This window comes from Microtus oregoni, unplaced genomic scaffold (assembly GCF_018167655.1).
Source record: "Microtus oregoni isolate MIOR12 unplaced genomic scaffold, Mior012 000080F_ref0000499, whole genome shotgun sequence".
NCBI lineage: Eukaryota > Metazoa > Chordata > Mammalia > Rodentia > Cricetidae > Microtus > Microtus oregoni.
This window is the reverse complement of record NW_024544538.1, coordinates 5,548,945-5,571,756: the sequence shown is the minus strand read 5'-3', so window position 1 is coordinate 5,571,756 and position 22,812 is coordinate 5,548,945. Positions and strand designations below refer to the sequence as shown.

At 43.2% G+C, this 22,812-nt stretch overlaps 1 protein-coding gene and 1 non-coding gene across 2 annotated transcripts in view; both read right to left on the bottom strand.

Moving 5' to 3' along the window:
- Window positions 1-1,825: 1,825 nt before the first annotated feature.
- The window catches only part of LOC121441667 (LON peptidase N-terminal domain and RING finger protein 3-like), a 113,862-nt gene continuing 92,875 nt past the window's right edge, over window positions 1,826-22,812 (bottom strand). The window contains exons 8-13 of the mRNA XM_041642870.1: window positions 19,017-19,131; window positions 15,684-15,805; window positions 13,359-13,517; window positions 10,841-11,003; window positions 9,808-9,957; window positions 1,826-6,812 (exon numbers count right to left, since the gene is read on the bottom strand). Of these exons, the coding sequence (XP_041498804.1) occupies window positions 6,657-6,812; window positions 9,808-9,957; window positions 10,841-11,003; window positions 13,359-13,517; window positions 15,684-15,805; window positions 19,017-19,131 (865 nt within the window). The 3' untranslated portion in view covers window positions 1,826-6,656. The remainder of the gene's footprint in view (window positions 6,813-9,807; window positions 9,958-10,840; window positions 11,004-13,358; window positions 13,518-15,683; window positions 15,806-19,016; window positions 19,132-22,812) is intronic.
- On the bottom strand, window positions 4,681-4,787 carry LOC121441713. Its single transcript, XR_005973493.1, has one exon. It is a non-coding gene; the product is annotated as a U6 spliceosomal RNA (small nuclear RNA).

Sequence of the window (22,812 nt, the reverse complement as noted above, 5' to 3'; positions counted from 1 at the left end):
CAGGCCAGCTGGCCTTGGTGAGTTCCTGATAGAACATCCCCATTGTCTCAGTGTGTGGGTGCACCCCTTGCGGTCCTGAGTTCCTTGCTCGTGCTCCGTCTCCTTCTGCTCCTGATTTGGACCTTGAGATTTCAGTCCGGTGCTCCAATGTGGGTCTCTGTCTCTGTCTCCTTTCATCGCCTGATGAAGGTTAATATTCAGGAGACTGCCTATATGTTTTTCTTTGGGTTCTCCTTCTTATTTAGCTTCTCTAGGATCACTAATTATAGGCTCAATGTCCTTTTAGCTAGTGCATGCATGTGTGCGTGCATGCATGTGTACTTGTGTGAGTGTGTGTGTGTGTTTTCCATGTACATTCCAGGGACTGAACTCAGTTTATCAGACTTGGCAGCAAAGTGCCTTTACCCCCTCAGCCATCTCCTCAGCTCCCTTTAAGCTCTTCTTGGTAAACCACTTAATGAAAATTTAAAAAGCTTAAACGTAAAAAAATTTAAAAAGATAAAAAAAATTCATCAAACATATTAGCCATTGGATGATAAGGTAACAAAAAGTCTTGCCTTCTTCCATGACAGCGCTAGTGATGAAACAGTGGGTAGGTGATCTGCTTGACTCAACCATGATACAGGAATGTTTTATTTACAAGGAAGCTGGACAGATAATTGGAAAATGCTTAAACCCTTAGCTGAGGGGCTACTGACTATAGAGGAGAAAGATGCCTTTTTCTTTGGACGTGTGGTCCCTGGTATGTTCTCCATGCCCCAGGTGATGGCCCCACACCTCTATACATCCAGGCAGCACTCATTCCACTCAGTGGGTTCGAGAAAACAAGGGGGCCAGGTTTGCAGGTGGAAGGGAAACATGGCAGGGGAGGTTCAAGAGAAGTTAGAAAAGGGGTGGGGTGTATGGGATGGATAGGGTCAAACTGCACAGGATTCATCTACGGACTTATTAAAGAGTAAAAGTGATGTTTAAAAGATTCCTTTTGGTAAATGCAAAAGCAGGGATGGCTGGAAAGGGAGAAAGAAAAATGCTTCAAAAATAAGTTGTTAAACATAAGCCAACCTTTCCAGTGCTTTTGTTTTGTATTTAAAAGACACTCAATTTATAGCCAGTGTTTCAGAACATATTAGTCATGACAATCTGTTCACACCTGCCTCGTTGCCAAATACGCAAGTGTTTGCTGCTGGGGCACAGACTTGGTGCCATGAGGAAATGTTTTCATTTGTATTGCTGTGGATTGAATTAAGGACCTGGCTCATGCTAGGCAAGTGAACTACCACGGAGCCACACACCCAGTTCTTTAAAGGGTCTTGTCATCAAAATATGTTACCGCCAATAGGAGGACAATAGCCTCTTTCCTGGGGCTACTGAAAGCAGCTGGTCACTGCTCTCTCTTTTTGATATTTCTGTGGGAATGGGAATGGAAACCAGGGCCTTCTGTATGTTAGGCAAGTGTTCTGCCTGAGCTGTATCTCCAAACCTTTCTTATGGTATTTATTTATATATTATTTACTTATTTAGGAAACAAGATCTCATGGAATTGTTCAGGTTGGCCTCACACTCACTCTGTAACCCACGCAGGCCTTGGCCTTGCAACCATTCTGCCCCGCCCTCCAATGCAGCTGGGATTACAGGCCTGCACAACTAAGGCCAGTTTTTAGTTCTTGCGACAGGGTCTACATTCCCTACGTCAGCGATGAACTTGCAATCCCCTTGCCTCAGCTTCCCGTGTAACTGGGACTGCGCTCCTGTACCACCAGGCCCATTCGGGCCCATTCATTATTTTTCTAGGAAAGAATACACTTTGACACAGAGACAACAGGAAACTTTTGTTTAATGAACAATTTTCACACGACTGGCTACATCACATTGCGATTACAATATCGATGAGCTGAAACTATGTGCGGGTTTAGGAGAAGGGAACGCCTAAAGGGAAACCAGGCATATAGAGGTAGTTGAATAGCGTCGGTGGGGAGGGAGCGTTATCTTAATTTCCCTTCAACTCTGTGCAAAAGTCAAATGGTTGCTTAACAAACAAATGGAAACCAAACACACACACACACACACACACACACACACACACACACACACACACACACTTGCCACTGTTTAAACGGCCTGATGTTTTAATCCCGGCATCACAGAGAACTGCATACAATAATGAGACTCGTTTATCTTTCATCAGCCGACAGTGGCACGCTGAGCTATTGGCTCTTCTTTGTATCTCCCGGGTTGTCTTCGTCACTTGAACAACGGACGAATGTCAGCGGACTTTTCAGATAATGCACAAGGTACAGTGTTGCAGTGTAAACTTCTGTTAATCACATTTGTGGCTGCAAACAGTTTTTAAATGCTACAAGGTCGTGAAGCCAAAGCTTGAAAGAGACACCAGGAACAGCGGTTCCAGGCACTTCTCTCCGGAGGTTAACTTAACATGCTTGGGCACACCCACTTCTAAGTGAAAAGTTCTTTGTTTCACCTGTGGATGAGTAAAGTCCAGAGCATCGAGTAGTTAAGCAGTGGAGTGGGTGGCATCTACCATTCTAAAAGGAACTGGATGTGTACACTGTGCATGGCTCCTTTCCCTTCCTGCTCTCTGTACACGAGAAATGCCATAAAGCAAAGCCCATGCCCTGGTTGCTTTTCAGAGCTGTCTTCCATCCAGAATCAAAATCTCACTCCTTAGGCCCTAGAGTGGGCTTCCCGCCTGCTCACGTCTACTTTGATGAGTAGAAATGGACACACAGTCAACAAGCTTGCAACCCAAGGAATGAATCGACGGTTAAAATTCACAAGGCGGAAATGGAGTTGGCACAGGAAATGCAGGCCCTGGAGGGTTGCAGTCCATCAACAGGACATGACCTGTTGGCTGTAAGAGACCTCTGGGTGCAGTGACCCAGGCATAGGAGTTCTGAGGCTTTTGTGGCTAGTCACAGGGGAATCTCTGAACCCAGGTCAGATCCACAGGCAGAGACGGCGGTGCCACAAGTGCCATAACTCAACTCTGCTATTGAGGCAGCATTGAACTTGAAGCAGCTGACCTTCAGGAAGGCAAGCTTTTGGAATGGTTCTATGTCCCCAAAAGTGAGGAGCAAACACCATTTTCTTCAAATTATCTACGGAAAAGTAGTTTGTTTATTTTTCACTTTCTACATTTTGCTGGTTTTTAGCTAGCAGCAGTGGTACGGTACAAAGCAGAAAGGCATAAGGTCTGCTTGCTACCTAGTGTATGAGTGTGTATATGCACGCACACACACACAGATATACACATATACATACACACAAAGTAAATAGTCTATAGGGAAAAAACTGGGTCAGCCACGCTAGAAAGGAGGACTAACCCAAGAAAGTGGCACTGTGTACAAGGGGGGAATCTTGTCCTTCCAGCCGAGACTTAGAAGCAGAACCAACCTGCAAGCACTAAAGATGGTCAAGTTCAACTGATTATCCCTCTCATGCCCATCGCCAAGAAAGTTAAAGCCTACTCTGGTGCCTCCCTCCATCACTGAAACAAAAGCTGACTGGAGAACAAACCCAACATGGATTCAGGCTGCTCAGAGGAACATGCTATGCAGCCCAGCCAAGATTTCCATGTGCTCAGATTGGGTACCCTCTTACCAATGGGTACCTCAACTTAACTTCCATTAAGGAGCCAAACTTCCTCTTTCCCTTAGACTAACAAGAGATGTGTTGGGCACTTCTCATTTTGAGCTCGTAAGGTGGTTTGTGATTTGACTGCCATATCTATTGAATAAAACATGTAACAAACTGTTCAAAACATTGAAAGATCTGCCGTGTGATAGGCAAAGAATCAAGCTTGGCCACTCATTGAACGAACATGCTACATAGGCATATTCTTTAAAATTGCTGAGCCTCTGTTTCCTTCTCCATATATGTTGCTTAACAACGCTGTCTGAAGGTTATTCCATGTATTCAGGTGAATGAGATCACTCACTTTCGTACCTGGTACATGGTAGGTTCTCAACATACTATTGTAGAGCCTGTTATTTGGGAGAGCATAATGAAATACCATTAGCTATGTGCAAAACCTATAGATGGTGAAATCTAATTATTTATAGCTGAAATTCTCAACACATTTTGAAGAATGGGAAAGGATGGTGTGGTCATGCTCAAAGAGCTAAAACTTAAGGCTTCCATTCTATCAGGAATTTTAGATCCCCCAAATACAGGATTGCTTTTTCAGCCGTTATTAAGATGGGAGCTATTTTCTTGACATAGAAATTAGTCCCTACCGCTAATACTCGTTTGTTCTCCAGTCCTTTCGTTTTATCTACATTTCTTCTATTTCTACAGTACTGGAGCTAGAACCCAGTGACCCATGCAGGTAAGGCAAACACAAGCAACTGAGCCATATCCCCAGCCTGGCTTTCCTAGTTTCACCCCCAGTAGGAGTTACTTGCAAACCATCAAGCTGTGGTCCAAGAATCAGTGGTTTGAACTTTCCCCACCGAGGTTAACGTGGCTGTAAATGAGTACAGCCAGTAAAGGTGGGGCTTCACGTAACTGTAGACTACTGATGACAGCGTACGACATGGCTGGTGACAGAGTTTGTCTCTCTCGTCATCAAGGCACTGTGCTAAGTAATTTCTGACATGTCTAATTTAATGTTCCTAAGAAACCTAAATGCTATTAACATCACCACCATTCCATCTTTTAATACAAAATACAGAATACTATCCAAATCTGCATGTTATCCTTACAAAGGGGCTGTGATAATCTTCTCTGTGCCATTCCAATTTTAGTATCTGTGCGGCTGAAGTGAGCGCCAGTACCATTTCATATGAGGAAACTGGGGCTCAGTGCCAGTTAAATTAATGCCAAAGTACCACGTGTAGTACGTGGAGAGGCTTTTGATCTTTTTCTCTGCTGTGTTTGCACTGCAGGATAGGAAACAATCATACTAGGACTTCGCCATGGCCATATAGTTGGGTGTCAGTCGGGAGGGGAAAGCATCTTCATTTCCCGCTCTCGAAACCCTCTAGACTTAACTCCTACATTTCCATTCCATACACTTGCATTCTCCACTCGCCCAGATTATTCCAAACATCAAAGCTGAGCTGATGACGCTCTAACAGTACAGCCTAGATAAGCAAGTGCAGATGATGACTCATGTACCTTCTGCTTACATGAGTCTCTTTGACAGCATCTGGAGACCACCTCGCTCACACACTCAAACCCCACCGGTGGTTACAGAGGAACCCAGACTGATCCTTGAATCTCTCTCTCTGTGTGTCCTGCTAACAGAATGGAGGGGCTACACGTGAATAACACACCATAGCTGTCCAAAATCACCTGGGAGTAGTTTGCCCAAGAAAGAAATGTGACAATTTCCTTTTTCTGGCTCTAATTTTCTTCTCTGCCTTTAAAACACGTCCACACTGTTTTTCAGCTTTCTCTAACACTAAAAGACTCAAACTAGCAGTAAGCAAGCTAAACAATGCTAACCCTTTTCCCCTTCTTTTCTCCCCATGAAAATCTTTTTTCCCACAGAAATCTTTGGTCCATTGTTAGCAAGAGGGAAGGCAGTGTTTACATAAAATCGTAGATTCATTCTCTGGTTCTTTTATAGAGATTTAAAAGTGGGCTCAAACCTATCTGATATCTTTACGATTTGAAGATAGAATAGCCCCTCAAGTATTCCAGCAGGTGCTGGTACGGGTCTTGATGTCATTCGCTCTGAAACACCCGGTAAATATCAATCTTATCCTTAACCGAACTGGGGAGATATTAATACACTTGTCATCAGATTGCCTGAAACAAATACCTCTAAAAGGTTGTAATAAAAGACACTTCTAATTTATCTCTCTATTTTTGAATAATCCTTTCAGCCTTGTTCTGCATGACACCCACAAAATGTACACTTTTACTTCACTCTTACACACGCCACAACTTATGCCAAATCAAGTATTTTCTATCACTTAACTCAAACTGAAAGAGTGGAATCTGTGAAGAAAAACCACCTCAGAATCCTTCTAAAATTCTTTGAAACTTAGTCCACTAGAATAGACAAGAACTATATAAAAATAGTCTAAGAACTACGGTTACTTCAGCAAAATGTAAAGAAAGAACCTCACACATGTTTAGTACTGTTAATCCCCTACATACAGTCAACCACTTCAATAAATAAAGCAATGGACTTCTCAGTAACGTAAACTTAAATAGTTACAAACGTACATGTAGAAAAAGGATACAGTAGTGCAAAAAATAAATTATTAAAACAGAAAGAAGTATGAACATTATTTTACACAATGCTCTATAAAACCTGAACCATTTGAAATGAGACCTCAAGTCAGTGAAAGAATACAGTGACGCCTGCATCCGCTTCCCATTCCAACCACACAGTCACTCAGCTACGACAAACAAACTTTTAGAAAAACTGACGCTAAACAGCGACTTTTACTGGCCTCTTCCACACCTCTGGCTGTTAGTGTCAAAAAGCATCTGAAGACAGAAAGTCAAACATGTCACATCCTTTCTGTCTTCCTACTCAACTTATGTGTGGTCAAAACGCATAGCAACATCTCTCAAAAATACTCTCTTCTGTTAACGTGTTATTACAACTAGATATCTGATACAAGAACATCACCCCAGGGCAGTGGAGAGGGTGGAAATGCCTCCTTCCCAGTCTGCTCCCCCTAATTTTGGTTTCTGGCTATAAAGGCCAGGATTCGCCGAATACCATTCAGTCTATCCTTTAGGGACTTCATTGCTAGGAAGGGGAGCTGAGCTCTGGTTTCCAGGGGAAGAACCGCTAATGTCCACCAGCACCAGGCTGGACCGTTCGGATTAACCTGCAACAGAGAAACACAGTTCATCGATCCTGCTACTGTGCAGTCCACACACACAAGTCCCCACGCATAAAGTAAACACCCCACATGGGCCCACTTAGGTGTGTGGCCGAGACTGCTGAGAGCTTTCATCACTTCATTTGCTCCTCGTTCATTTCAGCTGAGCCCACAGCAACATGGTGGCAGCTGCTACGGGACACTATTGTTTCCTGGTCTCCCTGGTGGCTAGGTGAGGCCATAGACAAAACTGTGGCTAAGGAGAAGTGGTAAGTTCTGGGTCGTGCTCTGGGAAAAGAGCATGCGGCCTCTGACTACCTTTGTCTCCATATTTCTTTCCTTTTTCATTTTCTTTTTTTAAACTTTTGTTATTTTATGTGTATGGGGTTTTGTCTGCATGTCTGTCTGTGCACCACAGAGGCTGGAAGAAGGCACCTGATTCCCTTGGGCTGGTGGCTGTGAGCCCCTGTGTGGGTACTAGGAATTAAACCTGGGTCATCAAGAAGAACAGCCCGTGCTCTTAACCTCTGAGGCATCTCTACATCCTCTCCCCTTTCTCTAGCAAGACTGAAGACATGGTGATGACCAGTCTTCTTTAGTCAGGAAAAAAGAACTTTCTAGAGATGGCACAGCCCTGTGATAAAAGAGCCTGGGTCCTGGATGCTCTCTTGAAATAGAACTGTCTTAGTCCTCCAGGACTGGGGCCTTCTCCCTCATTGGAGCTGCAGTCTCTTTTAGTACTTGTTAAACCAAGCAAACCAGCATCTTACCACATACTCTGTGCTTCCTAAGCAGCGTGGTTTTACAAGCTCTGGAGTACCAACTATTTTCTCTCTTTCACTCCGAAGACCCTTTGGACTTATCCATTTAAAATTCAGGCCTTTAATCCTAGGGCTCTTTGGGCTTGGCATGATGGCTTCACACCCATTATTTTCTTACTTTGGTGGACGGCTGTAGTCTAAATATACCATGTCCCAAACAGAACCATAGCTACCTTCTCCCCTGAAACCAAGAGCTATGATTTCCAGTTTCAAAGAATAGCAAGCAAACATTTCAATTAGGAAATACATTCCTGTTAACCTTCGGGGTTTTCTCCAATAAAGACATGTCTCATCCCTTACCAATCCTTCACCGACATGTTCTTTGTCATCAGCTTCCTGAGCACACATCTTAGACATTTATTACTAAGCCTCAAATGAGTTTTCTTCCCACAACTTTCAGAACGAGTCAGCTTTCGGCTCGTAGAGAAGCGCTTGCTGGTCTCGCTCCCTCCATATGAAGTTATTTTACTCCAAAATGCTGTGTGGGTTTCTCCCTGAATGTCCCTGAAAGCATTGGGACACCCCCATCTCCTCTGTCTCTGTCTTTGTGTGTGTGTGTGTGTGTGTGTGTGTGTGTGTGTGTACCTCACTGTAGTGTGCAATCTATTTTCTCTTACAATCACTTTTGGATACCAGATTGCTATTCTGAGCTTTCTTTCCCAGGATCACCAGGCAGAGACTTAAGTTGATGTTAATACCATTGCTGTTTCTAAGAAACCTCCCACCGAGGCGCGAAATTCTTATTCGTGGAATTGCTTGGGGTTGCAGGATTAGATACAGCAAACTGGATGAGTTTTTGCTGTCGCCGCCACCACCAAGGCAACATGATAACAAAACTAATAAGAAAGGAAATGATTCGGACTTGCCATGTCATTATGGCCTTATGAATCACACCGAGGCACCTGTGCTTTCTCCTGTGGAAGATGTGCTTAGCACTGTTATTCTGTATCTTTTGCCTGACTGGCAGAGAATGTTCCTCAGCAGGTGAAGAGGAACATTAAGCTCGAACATGACCTTGTTCCGAGTTACGCTGACTTCTTAAATCACCATAGCCAAGAGCTGGGTCACCAGAAAGCACTTGCTGCCCTTGCTCTCTTTAGAACATGCGAGGGATGCCGTTATACGGAGGGAGAAGAGCCACTCTGTGGGCTGCAGGAAGCAAGCCAGTTCAGCCCATTAGGGAGCAGATATGTGTTTTGAGGTCTCAGAATGAAGGAAGAGGAGGAACTTCAGACTCTTAATGATCCCCTCTGATTTTAGAGAAAAGTTGAGAAAGGGGAAAGATATTTACCCAAAGCCACACTGTCAGAAAAGTCAGAGTATGTATATATATAATCAGATTTTTCTATGGTAATAGAATCAGGGAGCATACGTTAGAAAAGAAATCAGAGAGGTTCCAGCAGTGTGGGGGCAGCCAGCTTAGCATATAGGGAAAGGCAGCATTAAGAGAATAGTACAGCTTAGGCCGTCTCTTCTCCAAACTGGAAGTCCCCACAAACACTGCCTGATTGAAAAACAAGGCAGGCAAATTGTGGGAAAACCGAATTCTCCCCACATTCCTAGTGTACTCTGGATCTGCAGCCTGAGCTTGTAGAGACCCAGGCCTCAAGGAAGAAGAGCAATCCAGTAGAACCTAATGAACTATGTCCTGGGGACCACCTTTCTCAGGACCTGCTCAACCTAGGAACAATGGCAAGAGTCTAGACTCGCAGGGTTACACATTGATGGGCCGGCTATGAAGGATTCTGCAGCTGGACTCTTGTAGCATAGGTGATCCTACCTCCTAGCTCTTGCAGAACTGGAAAAGGGGACATCAAGCCAGCTAGAGGTGCAACCTTAGTTTTCATCTCTCTTACTCCCTGGCTGTTACATGTGTCCCTGTCACCTAATATTACCATGGCTGTGGGTCTGGACTCCCATCGAAGGCTCTCCTGTCGGTAGTGTCGCTGCTCCCTTCCTCTCACCTCACCTATGTCTCAATATTTGTCTTAGTTCCAAGTTCCTACTACTTACCTTTATAAAGCCAATTCTGACTGGGGATCCTTTTGGTCCTACCTGTGATGCTCACTACTTAGCCACACAAGACTATATTGGATGCCAACCCCACACCCATCTAGTTACAAAGCCTGGAATGTCCCACCTGGTGGGGCAACCTGTTCTGAACAGATATACTTGTATACCTGGGGATCTTCATCTTTCTCTGGCATCGGACCAAAGTGATTTAGTATCCGATTCTTGAGCGATGTTTTGAGCGAATGAAACCACGAGGAGGCTTGCTCATACACACAGTTATGCAGCCCCATGAGTTCGGCACGGTCTTCTCCCTCAACCTGCAAATATCAAAATGCAAGTGAAGCAGTCTCTGCCTTCTCCACCCACCTCAGAGTTGTTTTCGGACACCCGACTCTCTTTTGAGATTCTGACCTGCCTTTCCTTTCCCCTTCTGGCTCTCTCCTCGGTCAAATGTGGAACACCCAGCAGCCAGGTGCTGGACTGGGTACGAATATGGCATAGAGAGCAGGAAGACGAAAGGTTTAACCGAGAAAAATGCCCGAAACAACAGGCAGAGAGACAGCAGCGGGAAGCTTGAGCTAGCCCAGGTGATGGCATATGAGTAAAGTTCACTGGGCTGCTTTATGCCTCTGCCCCTTCCATCTTTATGTCCTTTTCTTCCCTACTCACTGGGAAGGGAGATACGGCTGTATCTGTGCCTCAGCACATCCTCAAGGCCAAATGAATTTATCCATTCACCATGCATCAATCTACAACCTAATTTATACAAATGAGCATAGGATTACTGACCTCTTCCTCTACCCCTTAGCTCAGGGTATATGACATTTTGCTTTTACTTTTGGGGACGCTGAATGACTCTGAGGTAGGAACACAGTTCTTAAGCAGGTTGGACATTTTAAAAATGAATTTCTATTGCAATCTACAATAATCTCAAAAAATGCACTGGAAAATATAAATCAAGCCGTAGTTAAAATGCTTATGTGTACCCCATTCTACACCGAGCCCCCAGAGGGAGAGAAAGGGGGAGAGAGGGCTTTGGATGCAGGTGGGCAGCTGCCCAGTAGCATTCATCTAGGACCAATTTGGTGAGAAATCCCAAGGCCCCAGTCCAATTCTGAGAAACCTCTTCACAATCATCTTTGTATACCAAGCTACAATAATAATTTGACTTTTAGGTTTCTTGACCCTGGCTGCCCTTACCTTTTGATCTTCAATGTATTCAATATCAGCTGTGTTGTAGCCATCCCGCTGGCCCTGATTGAGCACCTTGAAGCGCCTCTTGCCTATGCTGTCAACCACCGATCGGCCATCAGCAAAGAATTGGACATTTCTGATTTCTAGCATGCAGCCGTATTCTGCAAAGCTGGTTATTGAGAATCAAGTCAAGAGAGTGGATTGTTGATGAGTTCTGCCGTCCTTGGCCTAGATCACCATGCCTAGCACCCTGGGCTGTTTGCTAGAGGACTTCTCTGCCCTGATCTACAACTGTACCTATCCATCAGACAGCACCTGTGAGGAGAAAAGATCTGAACAGAATGGTAAACTGACTCTCATTTGTTGATTGCACACTATGTGCAGTGCTTTGGTTTCAATGTTTGTCCTTTTCAAAAGCTGGTGTTGAAATTGAATTGCCATTTTAACACTGGTCCTGCCTTTAAGAAGTGATCAGGCCTTGAAGGCATTGCCCACATGAGTGGATTAATTACTGCAAAAGTGTGTTCTTTAGCAAGAGGAGGGTTGGGCTTCCCTTCTCTCCCTTCCTCCTTGCCTTTCTACCAAGATGTTATCCACATCCTGGACATGAGAGCATATAATGATAGTCCTAGCCACAAAAGAGGCTGTTGGCAGGTGAACCACAAATTTGAGGTTGGCTTAGGCAACTTAGTCCTACCTGGTCTTAAATGAAATAAAATAGGCTTAGGATATAGTTCAATGGTAGAATACCTTCTGTGGTAGTCTGAATGCAATGATGGCCCTTTTAAGCTCATATGGAATGGCACTATTGGGAAGTGTGGCTTTGTTGGAGTAGGTATGGCCTTGGTGAAGGAAGTGTGGCAATGTGGAGGTGGGCTTTGAGGTCTCCTATGCTGAGGATATTACCCAGTGTCTGAGTCTACTTCCTATTGCCTTCTGACCAAGAGGTCTGCCTGTTTGCTGTCATGTTCTTTCATGACCATAACGGACTGAACCTCTGAACTGTAAGTGAGCCACCCCAGTTAAATGTTTTCCTTTAGAAGGGTTGCCATGGTCATGGTGTCTCTGCACAGCAACAGAAACCCTAACTAAGACACCTACCTAGACTCTGGATTCAGAAAAAGAAAACATTACTGTTATCAGATGCTGGCACATTGGCTGTAGGCATCACAGCCTTGATAACTGTAGGCATAAATGTCTATTGCCTGTGGTGGCTCACACCTGGAATCCTAATGTAGGGGAGGCTGAAGCAGAATTGCCATGAGTTTGAGGCAAGTCTGGGCTATACAGTGAGTTCCAGGTCACCTTAGGTTACAGTATGAAACCCTGGCTCAAAAAAACCCTATTGCTTATAAATTACTTGCTACACAACATTATATTACAGTATCCCCAATGGACTTATTTGGATAGGAACCTTGTGTAATGCTTGGAGCCCATCAGCTCTCCCAATAAGCAAGACCAGCTAGGTAGGCATACCATCATGCCCACTTAACACACAAAGAAACTGGAGACAGAAAGGCTAAATGATTTGCCCAACATCAAAGGTAACTCCAAGGCCAGCACTCAAATATTAAAGTGGGTAACTTAGCTCTAGGGCTAACACTCTTTACAAAACAATTTTGTTTGTGTGTTTCTGGGTTTCACTTGTTTTTGAGACAGGCTCTCATGTATTGTGGGCTGTCCCTGGACTTTGCATGTAGTCATGGGTGACCTTAAACTTTGTTTTCTCTTGTCTCCAACTCACTACTATTGGGATTGTGGGTGTGCAGCACTCCAGGTTTATGTACTGCGGAGGATCGATTCCCAGGCTTTGTGACTGACAGGCAAGCTGAGCTACAGCCCTAGCCTACAAGACAAGTTTTGCAATGTATGGAACCTGCTTAATGAAAGATTACCTCTAGGGTTACTTAAAATAGAACTCATACTATAAAGTAGGTATCAGAGGGAACGTGATCCTCACAGATGTTTGGGTGCTCTGAGCTGGCTAACCTCACGAACTTGGTTGATCCCACCACACGAAGCCCTCCGAAGTAAAAGAGAAATCCCCTTATGTTGAAATAAGGGTGGTGGGGCTGTGTCCCCAGCACCCCGGCTGCCTGGCTAGCTTATGCCCAAAATAACAACACACAAACTGTATTCATTTAATCACTGCTTGGCCCATTTCTATCTAGCCTCTTCTAGGCTAATTCTCACATATTAATTTAGCCCATTTTTAATCACCTGTGTAGCGCCCCTAGGTGCGCTTACTGGGAAGATTCTAGCCTATGTCCATCCTGGGTCGGAGCTTCATCGGGTGCGTCTGCCTGGGAGCTGGGAGCATGGCGTCTCTCTGAGGCGTCTGCTCCCGAGAGGAGAGCTCTGGAGTCTGAGCTCACTTCCTCTTCCTCCCAGCGTTCTGTTCTGTTTACTCCTCCCACCTATCTTCTAACCAATGAGGGCCAAGCAGTTTCTATTTATTTAACCAATGACCTTCCTCCATCACCCTTATACCTAACTTCCCTGTTCCCTAGGTCTCCTCACTTACCCTCTGACAGGATCTCCAAGGCACATGCCAAACTGTTTTGTGCCTGTCTCAATACATCTCCGAATCATCAGGCGATAACAAGGCTCAAAGATATGCAGGGGACAAGGGACAGTGGGATAGGCCATGGTGCAAACGAAAATAGGCACATTCTTAGTTAAGCTGTCGGGAAGAGAAGATGAAATGGATCTTAAACCAATGGAGCAGAGAACCGACAGGTTGGTCAATGTCACAGTATGTTTCCTTGGAGTAAGACAAGGAGTCATCAAAGTTTAATGGCGGATAGGGAAACATTGAAGTGCCCTTGATTCTGTAAGGCAATTTCCATGATCCAAGTCTGAAAGCCTAAGCTGGCATTGCACACATTCTAAGTTTGTTGATTAGATCTCGATTACCATAATACTGTATTATAATACTAATACAGTAATACAGTATACTAATACATAATATAATACATAATGATGTATTATAATACTAATACCATAGTACTATGCTGCTCCTACCTTTCTTCCCTCCCTCTCTCCCTCCCTCTCTCTCATTTGGACCACTTCAGGCATTTTGTTTGAGATATGAAGAAGAGCACTGATGTTATAAATGCACCCAGCTTTGCAGATGGGCAGTACCGCAAAGTCCTTACAAGCATCTCAAGTTTGCCACGTCTCTCAGAGACCATTGAGAGCAGACCCAGCTAGGAGGAGTAGCCAGCAAGAGACCGCCAAGACAAATGTAGCCCAGTGATGCTCAAATGCTCATGGACATAAGAATAATTGGGGACCCTTAAGTCTAGATGACTGGACCATTACACCTTCAGAGATACTGATGCATTCCCTCTGGAATTGCGATGCAGGAATCTGCCTTTCAATAAATATCCTTGAAAATTCAGACACATGGCTCTATGGGGAATCTCCAACTGGGACAGCTCTTCATAGATCCTAGTCCCCTGAAGCATCCAGTAAAACTGGTGCAGGGACACTACATCTAAAGGGGCCAAGAAATGTAAGACCATCTGTATAAATCCTAAAAGGGGTCCAGTCTGAGATGCCTTTAAACAGAAAGCCCCTCAGTATGTACCACTATTTATTAGGACAACTTTGCATGATAGTTGAGAAAAGGACTCAGAGAGGTTAAAACAACCATTCTCAACCTGTGGGTCATGACCCCTTTGGGGTTCAAATAGCCCTTTCACAGTGGTTGCATATCAGATACTCTGCATAGCAGGTATTTGCATTATGATTTATAACAGCAGCAAAATTGCAGTTATGAAGTAGCAACGAAAATATTTTTATGGTTGGGACTCCCATGTTATGAGGAACTGTATTAGAAGGTCACAGCGTTAGGAAGGTTGAGAACCACTGGGTTAAAGACTAAGTGAAGGATCAGAAATGAGATAAAACTGTGCAGAGTGGTTTCAATATAAAAAAAAAATTTAGTCTCTGAGAAAAACATGTGAAGTGAAGGCACATCCAGACAAATGGGACGCCCAGTTCGAAAGTGATCTCTTCCCAGAGGGCATAAAAACAGCCGTGATTTTTCCCTCAGGAAGCTGTTTTCCAGCAGAACGCTGTCAGAACTCTTAGGGAGGGCCGGGAGGAGGGCAGCAGCCAGAGGTGCAGGACTTAGCTGTTATTTCCTGCTTTTTTGCTAAGTGCATGGCACTCAGAGCCCCGGAAGATCCAATTATGTCTCCATTCCGAGCCTTCCCCTCTCATACTGTGCAGCAGAGAAAATACACAGCGAGTATAGGCACTATTGCCTTAATAAGTGCTTGCTGTGCAGCAACTCATTCGGGTCTTCAGAATAAGCCTACAATACAAGAGCTATCAGCTTCAAGTCACTGGCAAGGGAACTGAATCCCAGAAAGGTTGAATGGCATGTCCACGACCACGAAACACACTCCCTGATAGAACTGGGCCTTAACCCCAGGTGTGGCTTCACACCACTGTTTACCCAGCCATCACCCGCTTAAGGACTTGAAGGCATCTCCTAGCTGTCTCATGAGGTCTGCTGATTAAGCTGCCCGTTAACTCAGTCCAGCCCATAGCACGTACTTCCTAGTGCTGAGACGCATCAGGTGCCTCTGTGCTTTGCCGCTGAGCTTCTTAGGAGACATACTGGTAAATGTTTAACAACTGCTTCTGAGAGGGATGCGGGGGGGGGGGGAGGACAATTTGTAGCATTTGTTGACTTCCATGATGCAAATATTCTCCTCATGGCCATATCAAGCTAGTAACGACATGGCATCATTGAACCAGAAGTTGCTAGGAAATGTGTCAGTTTTTGTGAGCGGACACACATGAAACGGAAGCCAGAAACATGCATTAAACATACTTAGAAAGTTCTTCCATTTCCTCTTCATGAAGGCGCTTTCGTTCCCTGAGTTCTTCTGGCAGGAATTTAGCTATTAGTTCTTCCATTATTATGTTCTTGCTGTACTTTCTTGATTGAAAGCCCTAGAAATGGATCAAAGTAATGAGATAATATACAGTCCACACGAAAAAAAAAAAAACACAGACAATCAAGTGTAGCCCAGATGTAGTCTGATGGAGACCAGACAGTAGTCAAATCATGCATGTGTTGTAATTTGGACCCATAATTTGGAAGCTAATCCAGCCACAATATATGTATCTTTTGGATGTTAGAGTTATGATTTTCCTAAAAAAATTCAATTGAACATTTATAATTAAAAATATTTTAACAAAAAATGTTGCATTAAGCTTTTGAAAAATTTCACAGATGTCATAAAGCTTTGGATTTGAGAGGTTCATGTCTGAACTGTATTTTTGTGTTTACGAACTCTATCTTGGAAGTGCTGAAACACAAAGGGTCCAGAGAATCAGACAGCTGTGTTCATGTACCCTTTGTTGCCTTGCCCACCTCCACTCCAATCGAATGCTTGGCTCCTAGATATTGCCAAGTCTCCATGTCTTAACTTTAGTTAAAATAGAAACCACACAAAAACTAATGGCCAAATACAGGTGGTTGTCTCATTGCCAGTTTATGTCACCATCTTAGGTATCACTGAAACTCAGAATCAGACTTAGGTTAGAATGTCCCTACCATATGCATACCCAGAGATCTAAGTGCAGTATGTATTAATAATATGGCCCAAACATTGAATGGTAAAATATCTTCTAATAGAACAGTAAAACCTTAGAGGAGAACTTATTATTTCAACTTTCCTAAAGCAATACAATCTATTTGTAATTGTATTCTAAATACTTATCCTTCAGGGACGTGCAGCTCTCACCCCTCACCGAAGAAGCTTCTTTTTGTAGCAGACAAAGACTAGTACAGAAAGTCACAACTGGTCAAAATGTAGATAACAATCCACTGTGGGCTGCTCATCCCCAATTGAACAACTACAACACAATCCCTACATGTAAGACTCAGGACATCACAGAAGAGGGGACAGAAAGGCGGTAAGAGCCAGAGGACCAGGATGTGTGCTTCCTTCTCTATATGCCTGGAAAGTTGTACCCATAAAATCTGAACAATAATACAATTCTCTAAACAAGGCTTGAACAAATGACATCCCCAGAAAACCTATTATTTGTGTAATGAGGAAATCCCATGAAGCTATTCCTAGATGAGGAGCTCCAGGCCACTAAAGGCTGCTGGGAGGGGAAGGATCCATCTTCCCCAGGGAGAAAGCCGTTAATTGGTCATTTAATATCAGTGATCAGCCCCAAGAGCACATGCGTATGAGCAACACTAACTGGACTCGGAAAGTCGTAGTTATATATTTATATGCACACATATATGAAACACTAGTTAAAGAATATGAGGTCACAAAATTGAGAGGGAGTGGGGGGGTCATAGGCAGGATTGGATGGAAGGAGAGAGGGAAAAAGGAAGTAAATACAGCACTCGTGAAATTCTCAAATAATAATAAATAAAAAATTAATATCTGCAGAGAATTGATTGTGGTGGGACTCAGCAGAGGGAGCTCCTAAGTACCGAATTGCTGGCTTCAGACAATTAATTTTGTTTCTTCCCCAGGAGTCTCTACTCAACAACTAACATGGCTGGAATATGTATCACTCTGTTAAGTGGTGGAAGTATGCCCCTGGATGAATACAGAGCTAGATGAGAATATCTTCGAGCCTCTGAGTCTGAGATCCCACGGCTTCTGCCTTCTGGATGCCTTATCAAGTACGGCCATTGCATGGCAACAGGCAAAAATCCATAATGTCCAGTCCCAGGTTTTAGGGTAAAGCAGTGCCTCAAGAGGTAGGCAGTCTACGTGGGAAAGTGATTCCTCTGCTGATGCTAAAACAAAACTCCAGGAAGCGGACACCCTAAAATGGTAACAGCGCTTTTCTCTAGAGGCTGAGCATATGGTAGATGTTTCTCCTTCTGTTGGTGTGAACTTTATGGTGTTAACTAACACAGCATGGATATCTCATTTAAATAGAAGAACCATGAGAATCTTATCTACAATCAGGTTGTGAATCCCACGTCTTTATCTAAGTGAAGCTATTCCATTAGCGGTTTCCCATTCTCCTTCTCAAGGCTACCCTGGACGATGGCTTCGCTCTAGCTCCTTTTTGTCAATGTCAGAGGTAAGAGAGGCTCAGCATGCACTTCTGTGGGCCTATAAGAACCTATAAATAGGGGGGTTGGGAGAAATGGCTCAGTGGTAAAGAGCATTGCCTGCTCTTCCAAAGGTCCTGAGTTCAATTCCCAGCAACCACATGGTGGCTCACAACCATCTGAACTGAGATCTGGTGCCCTCTTCTGGCCTGCAGACATACACACAGACAGACTATTGTATACATAATAAATAAATAAATAAATATTTGTAAAAAAAAGAACTTATAAATAATCACTTTTCTTCATGAGACAAGGTCTATCCTGGGTGACTCAGGTAGACATTGAACTCACAATGCCACTGTCTCAGCTTCCCAAATCCTGGAACTACCAGCCTGCGTTGCCATTCTCTAGAGATAACCCAGCTCCTGCGGCCTCTTTTCAGGGATGATAAGGGGAAAGCAACAGTAATACTGTTTGTAAGCTGAGATCCTCGAGTCTCTGAAGGAAGGAAAGCAACATACATCTCTTTCTTTTGCTATAGGAAAGCCCATAAGGCCCACATGAAGATATACGCTTGCATCGTTAATTTTGATGACTCTCAAGTCCTCAAAGCTTGACAAGTATCTGCTGATAAGAGCGGTGGCTCCCGAGGAGTTGTCGAAAGATCACATTGACATCTGAGATGGTTCTCTGAGCAGGTGGTGGCTGGGGCCTACAGCAGCTGACCTCTTTAAGCATAAGTAAACATCACTGTATGCCGAAGTCAGAGCTATCTAGTTCAAGGATAGTGGAAGCAAAATTCACTCAAGATTATTGCTTATGCAGTGCCACAAAGGTACCAGAACCAAGATTTCTGTTTATCGTCTAGTTCATGCTTTTGCTTCTAACACAAATGAACTTCATTACTGAGAGTTATTGAAAAGCTAGATGTTGCCTCATTTTCCTGAAGGACTTTGTGGAGAGAGAAAGGATGTTTAGGAGACAGCAGAAATAAACAGATGGTAAGCGGGGGGGGGGGGAATGGGGGGAGGTATTTTGGCCAAGCACAGTACAGTGGCTTAGGACCCAGTTGAGCACTGAGTTAGTAAAAAATAAGTTAACACAACCGAGGAAGAAAGAGCGGTTTACCTGGAAAAGAGAATCTTTGCACAGTGGACACTTCGCGTTATGATCTAGGCATCTCTCAAGACACTTCATGCAAAAGGTATGCCCACAAGTTGTTGTGACTGGCTCATAGAATAATCTGAAATTTAGCAAATGAAATAGAAGAAATTTTAATGAGATTTCAAAATAAAAGATAGGGGCATTCATGGTTAAGTGTTCACAGAACTCTTTATCCAAACCTGAGGGAGGGCACTCTGTGTGTCTTATCACCAGCATTTTCCTTTTCATTCCTGAACTATATGTAGAAAGATGCAGAGCTTCATATTTAGGGCATAACCAAATTATTTTGTAACATTAGCCTTTTCCTGTCTGGTCTAAGAAAAATTCAGATTAGTGCTCAGAGTGTCTGAACAGATTCCATTATTAAGAAAGTATTTGGCCAACCTGTTTACCAGAGTATACTGTAAGCACACAAATACGCACGGAGAGATAGCCACATGCACACACACACATAGACCATGTATACCATATTACAATGGGGGAAAAACTCAATTCGTTTGCTAACCTTTAATTTTTCCTTCATTTAAGTGACATTTGGTGCCTGAAGGTTCTTACATCTGTAACAAACATGCGCCTGCCTCTTGTGTGGATAGACAATTTTCCTAGCAGTAGTAAGTAATATGCTAACGCATTTACTCCTATCAATAGACATGTAAAATATGTGCATATATCTACTTACATTCTTACAAATAAAAGTATGTTTATATGTACCATATTCCTAATAGATCTTATTGCTTTCAGAAGGGAGGATTTTTTGTTTTGTTTTTTGTTTTTTGAGACAGGGTTTCTCTGTAGCTTTGGAGCCTGTCCTGGAACTAACTCTTATAGACCAGACTGGCCTCAAACTCACAGAGATCTGCCTGCCTCTGTTTCCCTAGTGCTGGGATTAAAGGCGTGCACCACCAATACCCGGCAGGAGGATGTTTTTAAATCAATCTGGGGAAACTGGGGACCCTTAATAAAAAAGTATTCTACACATTCAGAGATGCATAGATTTATTTTGTGTAAAGAGAGGTTCATCTGAAGCAGGACCAAGAGTTAGGGGACAGCTGGTGGTGACTATTAACTGGGGCTCAGCCGGATGATGGTGGTACACACCTTTAATCCCAGCACTCAGAAGGCAGAGGAAGGCGGATCTCTGTGAGTTCGAGGCCAGCCTGGTCTATAGAACAAGTTCCAGGACAGAAAGAGCTGTTACACAGAGAAACCCTGTCTCAAAAAAAATTAAATAAATAAATAAAGAAAGAAATGAAGAAGAAGAGGAGGAGGAGGAGCAAGTGGCTTTTACATTGAGCAAGATGAGACAAATCTTGGCCAGCTTCTTTTGACTTCCCACGAGTGTTCAATTTAGAGCAAGAGGTTGTGAGCCTTGTGGTATATGGTATCACACATATTTAATTAGAGGTCAATAGAAGAGGTCAATGATTTGAGAAGGAGGAAGGAGACACAGGAGGAGTTGGAGGGGGAAAGGGAGAGCTGAAAATAATGTAAACACAGGACTCAGAAATGATAGTCTCAAAAAATCAATTAGAAAAGAACTGTAAACATTTGCTGCACCTCAATACATCCCAATGAGTTATTTTATTTGGTTGATTTGTTTGAGGAAAAACTTGGCAAGCATCTTTCTAAATGCAATAAGGATATGCAAAAGGCTGAGAGCCAAGACACATCTGAAGAACAAGGATGTGGGAGGACTTGCTTTACCAAGCATCAGAACTTATTATAAAGCTACGATGGTTAAAACAGTATGTACCAGCACAAGGAAAAATAGATCCATGGAACAGAATAGAAAGCTCAGGAATAGAACCAGGCATGGATTCTTGACTTATGACAAATGTGACATTTGCAAACAGGGCCACAGGAGGGTTTGAAAGCACAAACAATCTGTATAAAGGCTAGAGCGGCTATCTGGACAGAGACATGAAAGTGGGCCATCTTTTATACCACACACAAAAATCAATTCCAGGTGATGTGAAAAAAAAATAAATCTGAAAAGAAAAACAACTTCCAGAATGTAAAATCGGAGAACATCTTGATGAAACAGAGATGGAAGTAGAGAAAACTCAAAGAAACACTAACTATAAGTGAGAAGATCACTAATTTCAACTGCACTAAGATTAAGAATTTTTAAGTTCATCTAAAAGCATAATTAAAAGGGCAAGGGGAGAGTGCTTGCCATGCCCAGGTAAGAAAAAGCTTGTATCTAAAATATACCTAGAACTTGTAAGAAAAACACACCCAAAGCAGTAGGGAAAACCAATAACCTAGTAGAAAACCAGGCAAACACTGGCACACGCAAAAGCGGTGGCCATCCATGATATTTCTAAACTAGAGCCAGCCCAGCTAAGTACCCATCTAGAATAGAACGAGGAGACTGTGGTACACTCACACAACGAGACGCCGTGTGCTAATGAAAATGAACAAACCACTTACATGTTGATACGGACTTTAAAAGAAGAAACCAGACTGAAGAAATATACTAAAATTCAATCTAAGTTTTACAATTTAGGCCAAATCAGAGTATACCCTTTACAGCTGCAAATACACATGGCCAACTTATAAGAAGGAACAAACTAGAACTCAAGAGTGTAGCTTGGAGGTTACAGTAGTTACTTTTATATTGCATGCCTTCCCAGTGCTGGGATTAAAGGTGCACACCACCACTACCCATTCTTCATTGTTTGTTTTTTTTTTTAAGATAAGGTCTTGTTCTATAGCACCATTAGCCTAAGAGCACTGGCAAGCCTCTTGCCTCAGTTTCTTGCTCGCTGGGATTAGAAATATGTGCTGCCTCCCCTCGATTCCTCACCCTTGCTGTTTCTCAGGGGCGGGTTCTCACTCTGTAGCTCAGGCTGGCCTGTGACTCCTAATTCACCTGCTTCAAACTTCTGAGTATTGGTATTATAGGCATACTCATGATATCTGAATACTTTTAGATATTATTGATTATACATATGAGGATAATTGATAAATTCTATCTACTGCTAATATACAAAACTATTTTTTTCTTGAGAGCTTGATGATTGAGACTACTGCTCTTTTAAGACCATAAATATATTTATCCTGCTGTATTTATGGTTGTGTGCAACACTATTTTTCATTAAAATTAACTTTATATATTAATAAGTGGCAATTATGATAAACTATTTTACTGCTGAGGAAATTAAAATGCAAGCAGACGAGATAACATGCCCAAGATTACAGAGTTAGCTGGTAGACAGAAAGCTTGGGATGTATAATCACATCTGACTCCACAACTAATCTTCCTCTTTCGGTCTACAAGACAGCTAGGACTACATGTGTCCTTATATTCAACTGCATTCCAGCCACTCAGCCGACATCTGCCCGCCCAAGTGCACTTCCACAAACGCTTTCCTCCTTCCCTTTCTGTCACTCTCCCTCCTCCCTCTGCTCTGCAGAGAGAGACACACAAAGCATCTTACCTACGAAGAGAGAGAGGTATATACTGGGACGTCTGTCTGTCCTTTTTTCACTTAAGATAAGGGTTTTGAAAACACTTCAGGGAGACAGCTTTAAATCAGAGCAGGGCTGGCTTGTCTCACAAGAAAGCATTTCACATTATCAGAGCGATGTGGTAAACAATAGTAAGAAAAAAATCCCTTCCCTTAGATGTCAGTCCAGATAAAACGTCTGGCTTATCTGGAAAGAGCTATCTTTCCCCACCAGTGACAGCCTTGCACTGTGTTCTTTTGCTGTCAGGTTACAGCAAAGAGAGAAAAAGAAGCAGGAGGGAAAGAGA